This window comes from Poecilia reticulata, chromosome 9, assembly GCF_904066995.2.
Source record: "Poecilia reticulata chromosome 9, P_reticulata-male-v2, whole genome shotgun sequence".
NCBI classification, from domain to species: domain Eukaryota; kingdom Metazoa; phylum Chordata; class Actinopteri; order Cyprinodontiformes; family Poeciliidae; genus Poecilia; species Poecilia reticulata.
The window spans coordinates 31,412,749-31,427,572 of NC_088838.1; the positions used below are offsets into that span (position 1 = coordinate 31,412,749).

At 38.2% G+C, this 14,824-nt stretch overlaps 1 protein-coding gene across 5 annotated transcripts in view; it reads right to left on the reverse strand.

Annotated features, from left to right (window-relative positions):
- wdfy3 (WD repeat and FYVE domain containing 3) overlaps positions 1 to 14,824 on the reverse strand; it is a 91,742-nt gene that overhangs the window by 32,755 nt on the left and 44,163 nt on the right. For 4 of the 5 annotated variants that reach the window (XM_017306700.2, XM_017306699.2, XM_017306698.2 and 1 more), the window contains 8 exons: positions 13,163 to 13,400; positions 8,279 to 8,379; positions 5,763 to 5,981; positions 4,681 to 4,865; positions 2,504 to 2,735; positions 2,224 to 2,384; positions 1,412 to 1,523; positions 1,130 to 1,320 (listed from right to left, as the gene is read on the reverse strand). In XM_017306700.2, the coding sequence (XP_017162189.1) occupies positions 1,130 to 1,320; positions 1,412 to 1,523; positions 2,224 to 2,384; positions 2,504 to 2,735; positions 4,681 to 4,865; positions 5,763 to 5,981; positions 8,279 to 8,379; positions 13,163 to 13,400 (1,439 nt within the window). The remainder of the gene's footprint in view (positions 1 to 1,129; positions 1,321 to 1,411; positions 1,524 to 2,223; positions 2,385 to 2,503; positions 2,736 to 4,680; positions 4,866 to 5,762; positions 5,982 to 8,278; positions 8,380 to 13,162; positions 13,401 to 14,824) is intronic. The other variant, XM_008417745.3, reaches the window with a different exon arrangement.

The following is a 14,824-nucleotide window of genomic DNA, read 5'->3' on the forward strand; positions in this document are numbered from 1 at the left end:
TTTGTAACCTGGTTAGCAGAATAGCTCGAGTTAGCATCGAACAGCGCCTATTAGTCACTATAGCTTGTGATGTAATCCTGTCGCAGTAACCAATAAACCAATGAATCAAATGATAAATTAAAATACGCTTGATAATTTCCATTTGCAGGATTTATGGGTTTTCTCTCTTTCTACCAAATATTGGGTGATAAAAGTCTCAACTCTGGTGCTTTGGTCACAACTAGAGGCTTTTAGGACATTTTGTTAACAGAGACCCTAGAAACTTTTTATTTATTAGTTTGGTTGTTTTGTTTATTTACTTTTAGTATTTAAAATGTCTTCTAGTTGCAGTGCTAAATGTTCACTAGAAATTAAAGCAACAATATTATCGGTTATCAGAATAACTTCTCTGACAATTTATCGTCCAGAAAAATTTGCTATCGTGACAGACAACAAATTTTGGTTACCATTAATATGTATTGAATTGTGTCAATGAAACCAGACTGTTCCGATGCTGAATGAGCAGAGTCGCGAAAATGGTCAAAGTGCAATTATTTCTTACCTCAAATTCATAAAATATGACTTAAATTAAAGCTTGATAGGTAAAGTATGATTTCTGTCAGTTGTGTAATGCCAAAGAGGACTAAACAAATTTCTCTTTTGCATAAATCCCACTCTAAGAGACATTTTTTTTAAATACTTCATGAAATATTTTATCCTATTTCATGCCTGTCATGAATTAGTCCAGTGCATTTATTGAACTTTATGAAATTACAGCGGCCGCAGTTTTTGGCCAGCAGAGGTAAAAAAGAAAAAAAAAACAACTCTAAACCACTCCTTTTATTTTTTTCTTGCCCTCGCTGCTAACTCTATTCCGGAGAACAGCCGTTGCCATGGCAACCGACTGACACCTGCTCTACCAGTCAAAAGTTTGAGTGTGTCAGGAATCTACATTTGAATTTTTTTGCAGTTCCAAAATAGGAAGCGAATCAAGAATTCAATAAAAAGAAAAAACGTTATAAAAAAAAAATCCACACCACAAACTTTGCGTGAAGACTGTAGATGCAAACGTAGGATAAATCTCCATTTGTAAAATGTTTGATCTTGTCTGTAATTGTGCTACTGTGACTGAAAATCACCAGTGACACACCTGGTAGCCATTGATGCGCTCCATCTCCTTACTGGCCAGAGGGTTGCTCTTCACAACACACACCAACGCTTTAACAGCCGCATAGAGCCCCTCCACATCCGACGCCATGGCAACCAGGCCCAGGATGGCCGCGGCGCCGCCAACGTACTGCAGGTTGGTGGCGACAGGTTTGGGAACGAAAGTACGGACACCTGAGAGGGTAAGAAAAGTGGAGGAAGTGTCATTTTATTGATTCAGAGCTGCAGAAAGCAGCTTTAAAGCTGGTTTAAGGAGCTGGTTTACCTAAATATCCGATGACAGCGGCGCCAACGGTACGAGCGGGCCCGTTGAGGTGGCCTGCAGCGTTATGAATCAGCTTGACAGGAGTGGCGTTTTCATGGGAGGAGACAGCGAGCTGAAGAAGGAAGGAGGCAGTTCAGTTTCGCTCAGTGTATGATAAGCCTGGCGGGCCACCAGGCTTTGCTTGCTCCTACTTGTTCCCCCACCAGGGTAACTATTGCTTATTAATGATGGTCTTTCTACTAAAACAGTATAAACAGTCATGTGTTTGCTTTATTCACCAGTTCAGGTTTTTATTGTTCTACACAAACAACTTCAGTATAAAGCGACAAGTTACAGAGAAAGGATAAAAAAGTGTTGTAGACTTTAATTACGGTGAAACAACTGAAGTGCAAACATTGTTATTTATTTTTGGTCACCAACTGCAGTTTTCTGGCTGATCCCCGATCACCAATCTTTGAAAAGCCTGATCTGATGATTCCAATTTTGGTCAACACCAATATTTTTGTCTCAAATGTCGCAAAATATAGCAAGAAAGTTGCTAGGATGGCAAGAGTGAGGTAGAACCAATTTCCTTCACTTTGGGGGATTGGTCATCAGCCGATACGTTTATGTGAAGCCGATCTTATCCCCCGATCTTATGTATCAAGACAAAGGTCTAAAAATCAGCCACTGCCTTCTTCCGCTCTGCAGTGAGAGAGGTCTGATGGACCGGCCCACCAGGTCATGTTTGCACGTTTGCAGTTAACAATATTTCTGGTTTATTCTGCTCTCCATATTTGATTCAGATGAGATATTGGGTCAGTATTTCTCACCTGCTTGGCGATGGCTTTGCTGTCCAGTTTGTTGTAAACTTTCCTGATTTTAGCCACAGTGAGCGTCGAGACGGAGAGTCCATATAGGCTGAAAGACACTTTCTCCTCCGGTACCAGAGCAACCGGAGTGGCAGGCGCAACCTCCGTCTTTGTGTCTTTACCTGTAAAACGATAAATGGTAAAACGATAAATGTTGGTGAAAAGCAAAGAGAAAAACCACCTGCATGGGTGGAAAGATGGCAGTTAGAATAAAGGGTGATGTCACAGAGGGTTCGCTCACAGGGCAAGTAGACGGCCTGAAAGCTGCCCACATAGTTTGGTCCCAGTTCAAAGATGGCGGCCACACTGGTGGCTGGTAAAACCTCCTCCAGGAAGTGGCTGGGCCCCAGACGCCACACCAGGCTGGACAGCTGGCGCTGTGCGGGCGGCGTGCCGATGTAGCCGTAAACGGTGCTCACCACAGGCGGGTTGGTGGAGCCCGAGCCGCCCGGAGTGCTGTGGATATAGTGAATCTGGACCGCAGGAGAAACGGTGGGAAAAAAAAAGAGAGACGTTAAGGAGGAGGAATTATGAATTCAGTTTGTTATAAGTGAAATAATCTGCCAGTGAAATAGGAGGATTTAAGGCACCCCCAAACACCTGGGGGCAGCAGATCTTCTTTATATGACGCTTCAGTTGGGGCATTATGCTCTTATATTTCAAAATGAAATAAAAAAAATGAACACCATAAAAATATCCTTTTAAAAAAGTAACTCAAAGGTTTAAAAAAAGTTAAATTCAGTTTTTACATGTGGCAAAAATGTATAATATTATATAATGTAAATAATCAATGGCTCATGGTGGAAAAACTACAAAAAAATGCAGTTTTTTTTTAACATCGTCTTATAGCTCAACAATAAATTATAATAAGTAAAAATTGTTATCCATATTTGCATATATAATGAAAAAACTCATCTTTCATGTAACTCATTAAATATTTAAACCAAAATAGTGGAAATCAACCAATCTGTTCTTTTGACAATTAAAAAATCTTTTAACCCAACCAGCTTTTTAATGGAAATGCAGCACGTGATTTTAACCAATCTGAGCCACGTAGCAGCGGATCGTCGTTTCCTGCATGACCTCAGCAGGAAATGAAACCGCTGTTATCAGTGTTGCAGACAGGAAGCTGTGACTTGTGGTTTGGTGTTTAATCTCAGGGGGGAATCTAAAGTCACCCCTGACCGCAGACCACATCACAGACTGCTGACTGCTGCATGAACCGACCAGCAGAAAGGCGTTAACATTGTAAAACCGGGGTTTTACAATGTTAGCTGAATCTTTTTGTAGCTGAGAGGATTTTTGTTTAGTGACAGAAACTTTGTGTTCTGTCCAAATAAAGATCAGATACATCCTAATTTATTACAAAGAACTTCTCATTCTTTTTAATGTCTAACTTTTTACTGATCAGCTTTCTTAATTGCAGTAAAGCAACATCATCTGCAGAGATGAATCGATGAAAGAGTCTAAAATCCCTCAAGCTGACCTTATTCCTATAAATTAGGTCAGATGTGAAGGACATCATCCTTCTGCATTAACTATATTTTAGTGCAGGGATTTCAATACATTAAAAATTCAAATGCAATAAATTTTTCAAAATTCTTTTTTTATATACAAAATTTCCAGGAAGAGCAAAAGTTGAGAGAAAACCCCAGTCAGTTGGTTGTTCAACAATAATTGAATCTATTTTTTGAAAATGTTATTTTCTGTTGAGTATTATAATCACAATAATAATTTAAAATAATTCTGCACCTAAAAACTAAAAATTAACCAAAGCATGAAAAAACTAAACCTACTCCTATGACTAATACAGTCTAGACTAAAAGTAAACAATATTTGACTAATAACTAACAGAAACTAGCAAACACAAATTAAATAGAACCAACTGAATGAGACAAAATGTCACAACAAAACTAAAATAAAACTTAAAACTATTAGATGCCTGATTGCTAATGGCACAATAAGCAATAAATCAGTTATTCGCATGATCAATTAAAATAATCTCAATAATTTCCATTGATTTATCATTTTGTCTTTTCTGTCTTTCTACCAAAAACTGGATGTGTGGTGATTTGACCTCAACTAGACTTTATAATTCATTTTGTTTGTTTTTATTTATTTTAAAATATCTTCCAGTTCCAGTTGTGTTAAATCTCATCTTTTACAACGTGTTCTTGCATTATTCTCATTATATTACCTGAAAATGGTCTCAAAACAACAGAATTATCGTTTATCACAATAACTTCTGGGATAATTTATCGTCCAGCAAAATCTGTCATTGTGAAAGGCTTAGTCTCTCCTTTTAAAACGTTAATAAAATATTTATTTGCATAGATAAACAAACAGTATAATCTCCAGCCTTAACTCCTCTACCAGCATCACACACATCCTGCGTGTCAGTGTTTCTGTAGGCGTTACCTTGACGGTGCTGATGAGCTGGCCGTCCAGGTACAGCGTGGCCGTGCTGTTTTTCAGCATGCCTTTGCTCATGACGAGCACCAGGTGGTGCCACTGGCCCTCGGCGATCAGCTCTCCACAGCGGAAACGGGCGCAACACGGCAGGATCTCGTAGAAAGAGGCCTCTTCGTTCGACTCGTCCGCTGCTTGGAGAGGGAGAGAGAAAGAAGCAGCATGAATGAGTCACAGAGCTCAGGTAGAAAGAAACAGCAAGACTGCACTGCAAAAACACAACATCTTAACGAGTGTCTTTGGTGCAGTTCCTGTGCAAACATCTTTTACTTGAAATAAGACAAAACTAACTTATAACTAACTCAGTTTTCAACAAGAACGGAGCAAAATAATTCTTTAATATGGATGAAAAAGTTCTAGTTCCACTGGCAGATTGTTTCACGTACAACTTGGCAAAAATGTCGTTATAAGTGAAGTAACATCAATATTCATCAATATTACTTATTAATATTGTCAACAATATTATCGTTTATTGTGATAAATTATAATATTGTAAACAAAAATAAACAAAACATCAAATGAAATGAATTATAAAGTCTCTGTAAACCAAACTGTCCTTCAAAAAAGGCTTTTTGAGACCAAAACATCAGGTTGATGACTTTTGTCATCCAGTTTTTGGAAGAAAGAGAAAAACAAGAAAAACAATAAGTTGTGCGAATGGAAAATATTGAACTTATTTTAATTGATCATGTGATTAATTGATTTATTGCAACAGGCCTATCATTTACTGCTACATCAGGGACAAGGTGAACTAAACACAATATTTTATGCTCCTCTGCTTTCTCCCAGTGGTAACGTGAAACAACCAATCAGAGCCAAGAGGCGGGTCTTAGCGTTGTCAATCAGCTTGTATATATGCCACCAATTGCTGCCTGCTATGCTACAGCTTCCAGCCTGTTGTGAATGCTAAGGCTAGTTAGACCCACCTCCTGGCTCTGATTGGTCGCTTTTAACCGGAGCATTTCAAACATCCATCCATGTTTGTGTTTAATAATATGTAAAACACAATGCAGGGTTCCTGCTGCTCTCACAGTATGTCTGCAGCAGCTCCTCCTTGGTGGAGACGGTGAGCGAGCGGTCCTTGGCGGACAGAACCACGGCCAGGCAGACGAAGTGCTGCTCCGAGGAGGTGGCCCGCCGCACCACGGTCAGCAGCCGCACCTGGTGGGCCTGGGAGGCCGCGCTGAACCGCTCCACGCAGAACCAGGTGGAGTAGCTGAGGCCGGACGGCGGGGGAAACAGGCGCTCACCTGGAGGAGGAGGAAAGGACCGCGTGAGGAAAAACAAGCAAACAAAAACGACTACGTTGTCATGGTAACAGGCAGGCACAGTTATGAACTTCTTCCAGATTTCTGTTTAAATAAATGCAGCGGCGGTTGTAAAGTTTGGTAAAACTGAGGTCTTCTTTTATGCCTACGGAGTACGAGGTGGGCGTTTATCATATCGCTTATCGTGATACATTTCTTAGTATAAGAATTCTGATTCATTATCACTATAAATTCCAATAATTTTTTTTTAATGTTTGATTTTTCTATTTTCTTACATTTGTTCAATGAAAGTATCAATAAATATAGATTCAATTGAAAATATTTAGTTTTGAAATGTCACAATTTCAGTTTTATTTAATTTATCAAACAATCTATCTAAGTCCAAGTCATAAAAACCATTGCAACACCAGATTAAGCATTCAGTCAATCTTACCCCAAATTGTCATTAATAATTTTTATCTTTACATACGTATTGATTCCACAAATAACATTTTGAAGCCACACTTGCTTGCTTGGAAAAAGTACATTTATTTTATGCATATATGTAAGTTGGTAAAACATGGATGTTAAGAGGAGCAGGGTTTATTTCTGAATCCATTTCTAGATGACATCATCCACAGGTCTGGGAAGGGGTCTGACGCTGACAGAGAAGAGATGGATTTGGGGAAGCTAAAAGGAGGGAATAAAAAAAGAGAGACTGGACATCGGGATAAGAAATGAAAGGGATACGAAGAGAGAAAATTTGAGTGACAGAGAAACACGAGGGAGGAAAAGAGCAAGGCCTATAAATAGAGCTGGACGCTGGGTGGAAAGAGGAGATATATTAGAAACTAGTGGAGAGGGAAAACGTAATGTAAGAGAGGACGAAGAGTCTCTCTGTGCTTCATAAATATTAAACAAGGACATCTAATAGAAATCCATCCATAACGTCACAGATTATATCCATCAAAATGAGCAACAACTATTCCTTTTCTGTTTTATATGGTATATTACCCACCTCAGAGATTTATTATTGAGAGAAACTGCACTGAAAACTAATTAAATCTGCTGCCTAAAGGCACAATCATCTTTTTAAATTTGGAGAATTAACATTATTTTACATTAAAAATAAAAATAAAAAAATAAAAAACCTGAAAACCCACATTTCCTTTTGTGCAACTTGCTGACGCATCAATGTGAGAAAGAAGAATCTGCTGCCTGGTGGAAAAGATGGATGCAGAAAATGCTGAGACACTGGTTGCTACAGTAGATGACATCACTCTGATCTATGGAAGCCCAAAGAATGCAATGGTGGAAAATAAATCCTGGTTTCACAAAAATCTAATCTTCAAAAACTAAAAATTCAATCAATCGATCAAATCAATAATCGTTTTATCGCCTAGGATCCAAAATCCTGCTACTTTAGGATCCATCTCTGCTCCAACACACCTGAATCAGGACGATATCAAACCTATCAAGATATAAGCGTTTCATATCAGCCAATATCGAAGATTATCGATTTGTTTTTTTAATAAAAATATCTGAAATACTGCCGAACTGGTATCATGACCTTTCCTCTTATCCACATGTTTCACTTCACGTCGTTATTTCTTGTTTTTAAGCAGTTATGAAGCAAAGTTGTAAAACCTGAAACTGCTACTGCGCCAGTTACTCAGCAGGTCGTTGCTAGGCAACCGAAGTTGAGGAGGGGAGACTTCAAACTACTTGCCATCCAACAGGTTGTTGCTAGGCAACCAAAGAGTGAGTGAGTCAGTTGATTTCACCTTCCTAACTTGGCGCTCGCTGAGAGGATGAGCAGTCAGCGGCTTTCCTCTGCCTACATCTCCCAGAATGCTGTGCGTTTCTGAATCAGAGTTCATTGAATATTCTACACATTTAATATTGAATATTTAATATTGATCAGATATATTGCAAATAACCCCAAATTAAGGTCTGTATTCATTTGTGTCCCTTTCTAACATGTATCACCCTTACTTTGCTTTATCTGTTTTGTCTATGATTAACTTCCTGTTTTAGGGTTTGATGCCTTTATTTTGATAGGACAACTTCTGTTTTATGTATTATTTGAATGGCAGCTTAACGACAACAAAAGACTGAAGACAAGTGCTAACAGTGTTGATCGAATGAATCTTGTTTTTATTATCTATTGATATTGATCATGTGTCTATCATGATATGTTCCGTTATTAATTTACTGTCCAGCCCCAGACGACTGAATTTCATTCTCAGCCTTGTCAGTAATTTTTACAAAGAGGAGAGAGCACGAAGCAGACATCTTACCAGTCCCCATGCCGCTGAGCACGGCTCCGTCGTTGACCCCGGACGCGGTGGCGTTGCTGGTGGGGGCGTTGTGGGGCGCCAGGCTGGGCAGAAACAGACACCTGCAGAGGGAAAGCAGATTGATGAGCCGTCTGCCTCAGGACGCAGCTGTAGCACATGCTAAACACATGCTGTCAGCTTAAACACAGAGGAGCTGCAGAGGAGATTTACAGCGTGATTACAGCTGCTGCTGCAAGAAAAACTGCGTAAAATCTTAAAAACAAGAGCATAATTTAGGTGCTTTCAAACAGAAAACATTTGAAGTATCATGTAGAAATTTAAACATCCGAAAAGTATTTACTCTGATAAATATGTTTACTGTACAGGTGAAGGTTCAGAAGGGTTCGTAAACTTTCCCCACAGTAAAATTCAAGCACTTTTTAAGGATATTCAAGGTACGTTTTCAAACTTTGGAGATAAAGACAATATAAATAAAGTCAATTTTATAACATAATTTACTATTTTTTTTATTACAGGAGGGATGAGGGAAGCAAAACATTTTATGTTTGGAAATGTTTCTCTCACTTTATTCACCGGACTTTTCCAAGAAAATACAAATTGAACATACAAATCTAAAAAAAAAAAAAAAAAAAAAAAAGTGTTTAAAGCAGCAGTGTGCAACTTTCATAAAAAATATAGTTTTTACTTATTTAATAAAGTATTTTTCTTTTTTCCCCACTTTCTGAATCAAAAAGTGGGCATAATCTGTCTCAAACTTGTGTTTTTCCTGACTCACTGTCTCTTGGTGAATGTAGCATTTTCTCCAGAACTGAACACACTTCATGTGGGATTTATATTTTCTTAAATGGGTTTGAAGCAACTTCATTTAACCAGAAACAAAACAAGCAGCCATAATGGCAGCTGCTGACAGTAAAACGTCTCAGATACATTTGTTTTCTGCATAACTACAGACAAAAAAAAACACAGCGTGACAACAGACCACATGTGTGCAAAAAGGAGGAATAAATAAAGTTTGAACTTTAAACATTTAAACATCAAAGCCTTACAGATGCTCAGTGAGGAGGAGACCAAACATCTGGAAGCATTTAATGCAAATCAGAAATAAATCAGAGCAGACATGCAAACGAAGAAAATAAGCCTTTGTGTCTCGTTTCATGAAAACTTGTCAAGTCAGCAAAATTTGAGTCCTGGAAATGATTTTTACTTAAACTTTAAACTGGAATTCTGCTGTTTTCATCAAAATTACTAAATATGACAACTAAAAAATATAAAAATCATCAAGACAGAAAATCCATAGATGGAGCTGGATGGCTGGAAAAAGAAAGAAAGAAAGAGAGAGAGAAAGAAAGAGAGAGAGAGAGAGAGAGAGAGAGAGAGAGAAAGAAAGAAAGAAAGAAAGAAAGAAAGAAAGAAAGAAAGAAAGAAAGAAAGAAAGAAAGAAAGAAAGAAAGAAAGAAAGAAAGAAAGAAAGAAAGAAAGAAAGAAAGAAAGAACGAAAGAAAGGAAGAAAGAAAGAAAGAAAGAAAGAAAGAAGCTCCCAGTTTAGATTCTCTACTGGTTCCATTGTATCTCTAATGAGACCGTCTCTTAGCCCATTAATGTCTCTCTTTCTCTCGCTTTTCCTCCTGGATAGCAGGGTCAAAGGTCACGGCTGGTTACATCCACACTGCTGCCAATTTTTAGTTTTAACAATTCCTTGTTATGACTTTTTTTCAGGACGTTTTCCAAGGTCGTGTGTGGCGCCTGTTAGCATGTCAAGCTAACGAGCGTTTCAGCAGACTTCCTCACCGACATTATGCAAAAACGAAAAAAAAAAAAGACATAAATAAATAAAAATCTTCAAAAAGAAAAGTCTTCCTCCCTCCACAGCAATAGCATCTTCCTCGCCTGGCTGGATGCGCGTGTATTCATGTGTGTGTGTGGGCGCGTGCATGCGAGTGTGTGTGCCTGCGTGTGGGGGTGTGCGTTCGTGTGTGCGTGTGTGTGATTCCTAACAGCGGCAGCAGCATCATCAATATTTCATGTTGACAGATGGGAGGGGGAGGATGGGCTGTGAGTGGGTTTCCTCCTGAGTTTTCGCTGAAAGTGGGCCACCGCCTCGCCGCCTCACCGCCGCGTTTTCAGAAGAAACTCCATGTTCTATTTCCATTTTGTTTCCGCGAGTAAAAAAGGAAAGAAAGTTAGGAAAGGCGGATTGCGGCGGTGTGCGATCGCTGCAGGGTTTCCGGAAATCAAAGCTGCTGTTTGATCTGGATTATCTGCAGGAGCGCTGACACACACACAAAAAGAAGCTAATTAACGGTGTGAACATGACACGGCGTTTTCATCAAGTCTGTTTCATGTTGTTCAGCCAAACTTTACAAACGGTTCCCGGAATGCAAAGTGATTTTTATATGAATGAGCTTTAATCTGCTGCTGCTTGTGTTGGCTTCACCAACTCCATTTTGTTTTTCAGTCCAATCAGTGCTGCAGCCTGAAATTACCTATTTCTACTGAAATTGGGGAATTGTATTTTATGTATAATATGTATTTCTCAACATTTGCAGGTAAATACATGAGATTATAGTCAGGTGGATAATTTTCATCTCTCGTCTCAATGGCGGGTTGATGTTAAATCATAGTAATTGTACATAATATGAGTAGAAATTCAATGAAACGTTTAAAAAATTTGTGGAGATTTACTGAAATTATGGTTAATTCTTACAGTAAATTGGCTCAATAAAGTAAAAAAGCAGATCTATATAAAGTCAATATATATATATATATATATATATATATATATATATATATATATATATATATATATATATATATATATATATATATATATTTATTTTTTTTTAAATGCTCTAATTTAAGCAGAAAAGTACAGAATTTTGCATACTTGAAAAATATTACTAAATTAGTACATATAAAAAATTAGTAGAAATTAGGGCTAAAATGTAATTGATTAAAAATAATTTGAATAATTAAAATAAAAAAACTGAAATATAAAATCAAAAAATAGTTTATTAAATGCCCTAAATTCAGTAAAACTTCACAGAAATTTACCTAATTTAGGTAAACACAATGAAATTAGCACAATAAAAATGTTTTTAAAAATATGTTAAAATTAGGGCTAAAGGTAATGCTAATTGATTGAATATGGTAAAAACGCTTTTCTAAACACTTACAAAAAGTAAGTGTTTTTTAAATGCCCTAATTTCAGTAAAAATGTACCGACTTTTGCCTAATTTAAATTTAAAAAAATTACCGAAATTAATTAACCTTTTAAATCAACAGTTAAATCAAAGGTTAATTGATTTTAAAAAGTAAGTTGACTAATTTAAACTGTAAATTGATTCAATAAAGTAAAAAAATCAAATTTATATGAAATCAAAAAATGGTTCTCAAATCTCTGCCACTCCTTTATGGATTCAATGTTGTGAGTGGATTTGTCAGCCATGTCTGCACAAATGTGGAAGCAAATTGCCAAGGTCATTTTCCAAAGAACATGTTTTCTGCTAACAATCGCCGTGGGGAGTTTGTGGGGGAATGAAGGTGCGTCTGTCAGCAGCGCGGCGCAGCAAAAGGTAGCCGGCACGACATAAAAGGCGGAAAATGAGCCTGTTTGTATGCGGAGCGCCACGACTGCAGGCGGATAGCAGCCCCCTGCTGAGACGGCTGCAGGTGCTGCGAAGAGGGAAGGGAAAAAACACCGACATGTTTCACTGAGGGCAGAAAAAAACGCGGCGCCCCGAGGCGCGTGTCACCGGTGAGGAAAACGGATCCGTAAAGAGATTCACAACAAGAACGGACACCATCTGGTGCACCTTAAAACAAAACAAAAAATACACATCATGGGTTCTGAAGAGAACCGCAGATATTTCCAACTGGAATCTAATTAACAGAGAATGAAACCTACTTTGGTGATTAAATTTATTTAAAATTATATTGCTAAATTTAGCTTGCGTTGTTTATGTTGTATAGAAAACACTGATATTGAAGGAAAGCACAAATAAATCTACTTTCTGTTTTATGTCTTTATAATTTACCCTAAAACTGGAGAAAATACAGTCATACAATGTTTTAGTTTTATTCAAAGACAATTTTGTTTAGAGAGACTAGATAATTTATTTATTTGTTGTTTCTGTTGATTTGTTTATTTATATTCATTAGAATTTAAAGTGCATTATTATGCCATAACCATTTATGAAAATGGTCTCAAAACAACAATATTACCATTTATCGCGATAACTCCTGGGACAATTTATCGTCTAGTATATAAGTGTTATTGTGGCAGGTCTAGTTATAGACAGTACTGGTATTTATTCCACAAAGTCATGAGGAAATACATTTTTTTAGCAATAATTCATAATTATTTTCACATTTTGTCACTTAATAAATTTGAACCAGCTGAAGCTAAAATGATAAATACCACTTGCATAGTTTTGTCTAAGATATATTTAGACAGACGGAGATGATTTAACTTAAATGCAAAATGTATATATATATATATATATATATATATATATATATATATATATATATATATATATACACACAAAGAGAGAGAGAGAGAGTTCAGTTTTGTTTTAATTACTACTCTGAATAACGAATATTTCAATAATATCGTAATCATGATTAATCGATTCAGCTCTACTTCTGAGGACTTTTTTCTACTCGCTACCCTTTCAAAAAGGCAAAATTTTTAAAGTTAAGCACCAATTTGTGTTGGTATAAAACATAAAATATTAAAACTTGTAAAAAAACTTCCAAGTTTAGAAAAAATAAGGCGACAATAACATTAAAGTTTTACTGTTTTCCCCCCCAAAAAACCTGATTTATTACTATTATTACTTCATTAAGAAAGAAGAGAACCAGGTAAAGATCATGCAGACTCACCCAAATCCCTCCAGCGACGTGTCGAACTCCACGAACGCCGGCGTGACAGCCGACCCGTGCAGCCGGATGTCGTGGGGCGTCGTCATGGAGACCAGGCACTTGACTCGGGTGAGGGGCACAGTGCTGTCCTCGGCGGAGCGCACCAGGCTGCGGCTGATGCGGTACTGGCCGTTGTCCTCGGCCGGCGTAGTGAAGACGCTGTCGGGGCCGAAGCCCTCCATGGACATGGTCATGCTGTCTGGAATGCCACAAAGAAAACGTCCGATTCAGGCGAAACAACCAGCAGGGCCGAGGTGAAGATCCAACAAGACGGTTAGGAGACTATCGGGATTACACTTCAACAACATCGGATCAGTGGCTCTGAAACATGTTAACGTATGAGCGATCTTTCTGACATTGAAAACCGTTAAAGGAGCAGTATCATGTGCCATTTCATTACAGAATCAAGTACCTATGTTACTTCCAGTATAATAAAAATGCTATATATCAAATATGACTTAAAAGATCTTTTGAAATTGAAATTGGGTCTCTGCCTCTTTGAAAACTCATATTAGAGCTATGAGTTTAAAATTACTAGAAAAAAACTTGTTATTGCAGACGTCAGTCATGACGGTAAATCACATGTTGCTCATTCATAAACTTTAATCAAGAGGTTGGGTGAAGACATACAGCTGAAAGCAGTGGAGATTTCAAGATATAAAACATCCAGAAAACACTGAACTCTGCTTATTTTTCAAAGTCCAACAACAGAGAATGGATTCTAACGCCAGGTGTGAAACTACTTAAAAGCTGTCCACCTGTGACTAAATCAGGCAGGAGCATGTTAATGCCAGCTCTGAGTGGCTCCACAGGGAGCTGTAAGCAAGCAGCCCTAAATCATCCACGGATGTTTACTGTCCCAAAGGGGCCAGAACAAGCTCCTGCACAAAGGTTTAATATTTCACCTTATCCTGGCAACAAAATCCATTATTTATTAAGCATCAGCAGTTGTGACAAAGACAGAATAAAACTAGAGAAGACTTATAGGAGCTAATAAAGCAGACGACAGGACGTGCTCAACCAGAGGCTGTTTGCATGCAGCAGTAATTAGTAGGGACTTAATATCCATTATCAGCTGGGAGGAGACACAATAAGCAATTAGGACCTGCTGAGGAGCCCAGAAAATTACAAACACGACCAGCTGTTGGCAGGAAACAACCCAAAGCCGTCGCATCAGAGTCATGCAGCTCTTTATTTAAATGGAGAGATTATTCACTGGCTTAATGAGCAGCCCAAGAAGGTTTTCTACCAGGAGGTTTCCTACCAGGAGGTTTTCTACCAGGAGGTTTTCTCCCAGGAGGTTTCCTACCAGGAGGTTTCCTACCAGGGGGTTTCCTACCAGGAGGTTTTTTCCCAGGAGGATTTCTAACAGTAGGTTTTCTACCAGGAGGTTTTTTCCCAGGAGGATTTCTAACAGTAGGTTTTCTACCAGGAGGTTTTTTCCCAGGAGGATTTCTAACAGTAGGTTTTCTGTCCGCCTGTCCCAGGCGCCGCAGTTCAGAGGGTTTCCCCAGACGTAAAAATTCCCTGCCGGAGAAATTTACCAGAACGTCAGAACAAACAATAACCAGAAAACACCAGGAGGTGAGGTTTTCTGCCAGGAGGTTTCCTATCAGGAGGTTT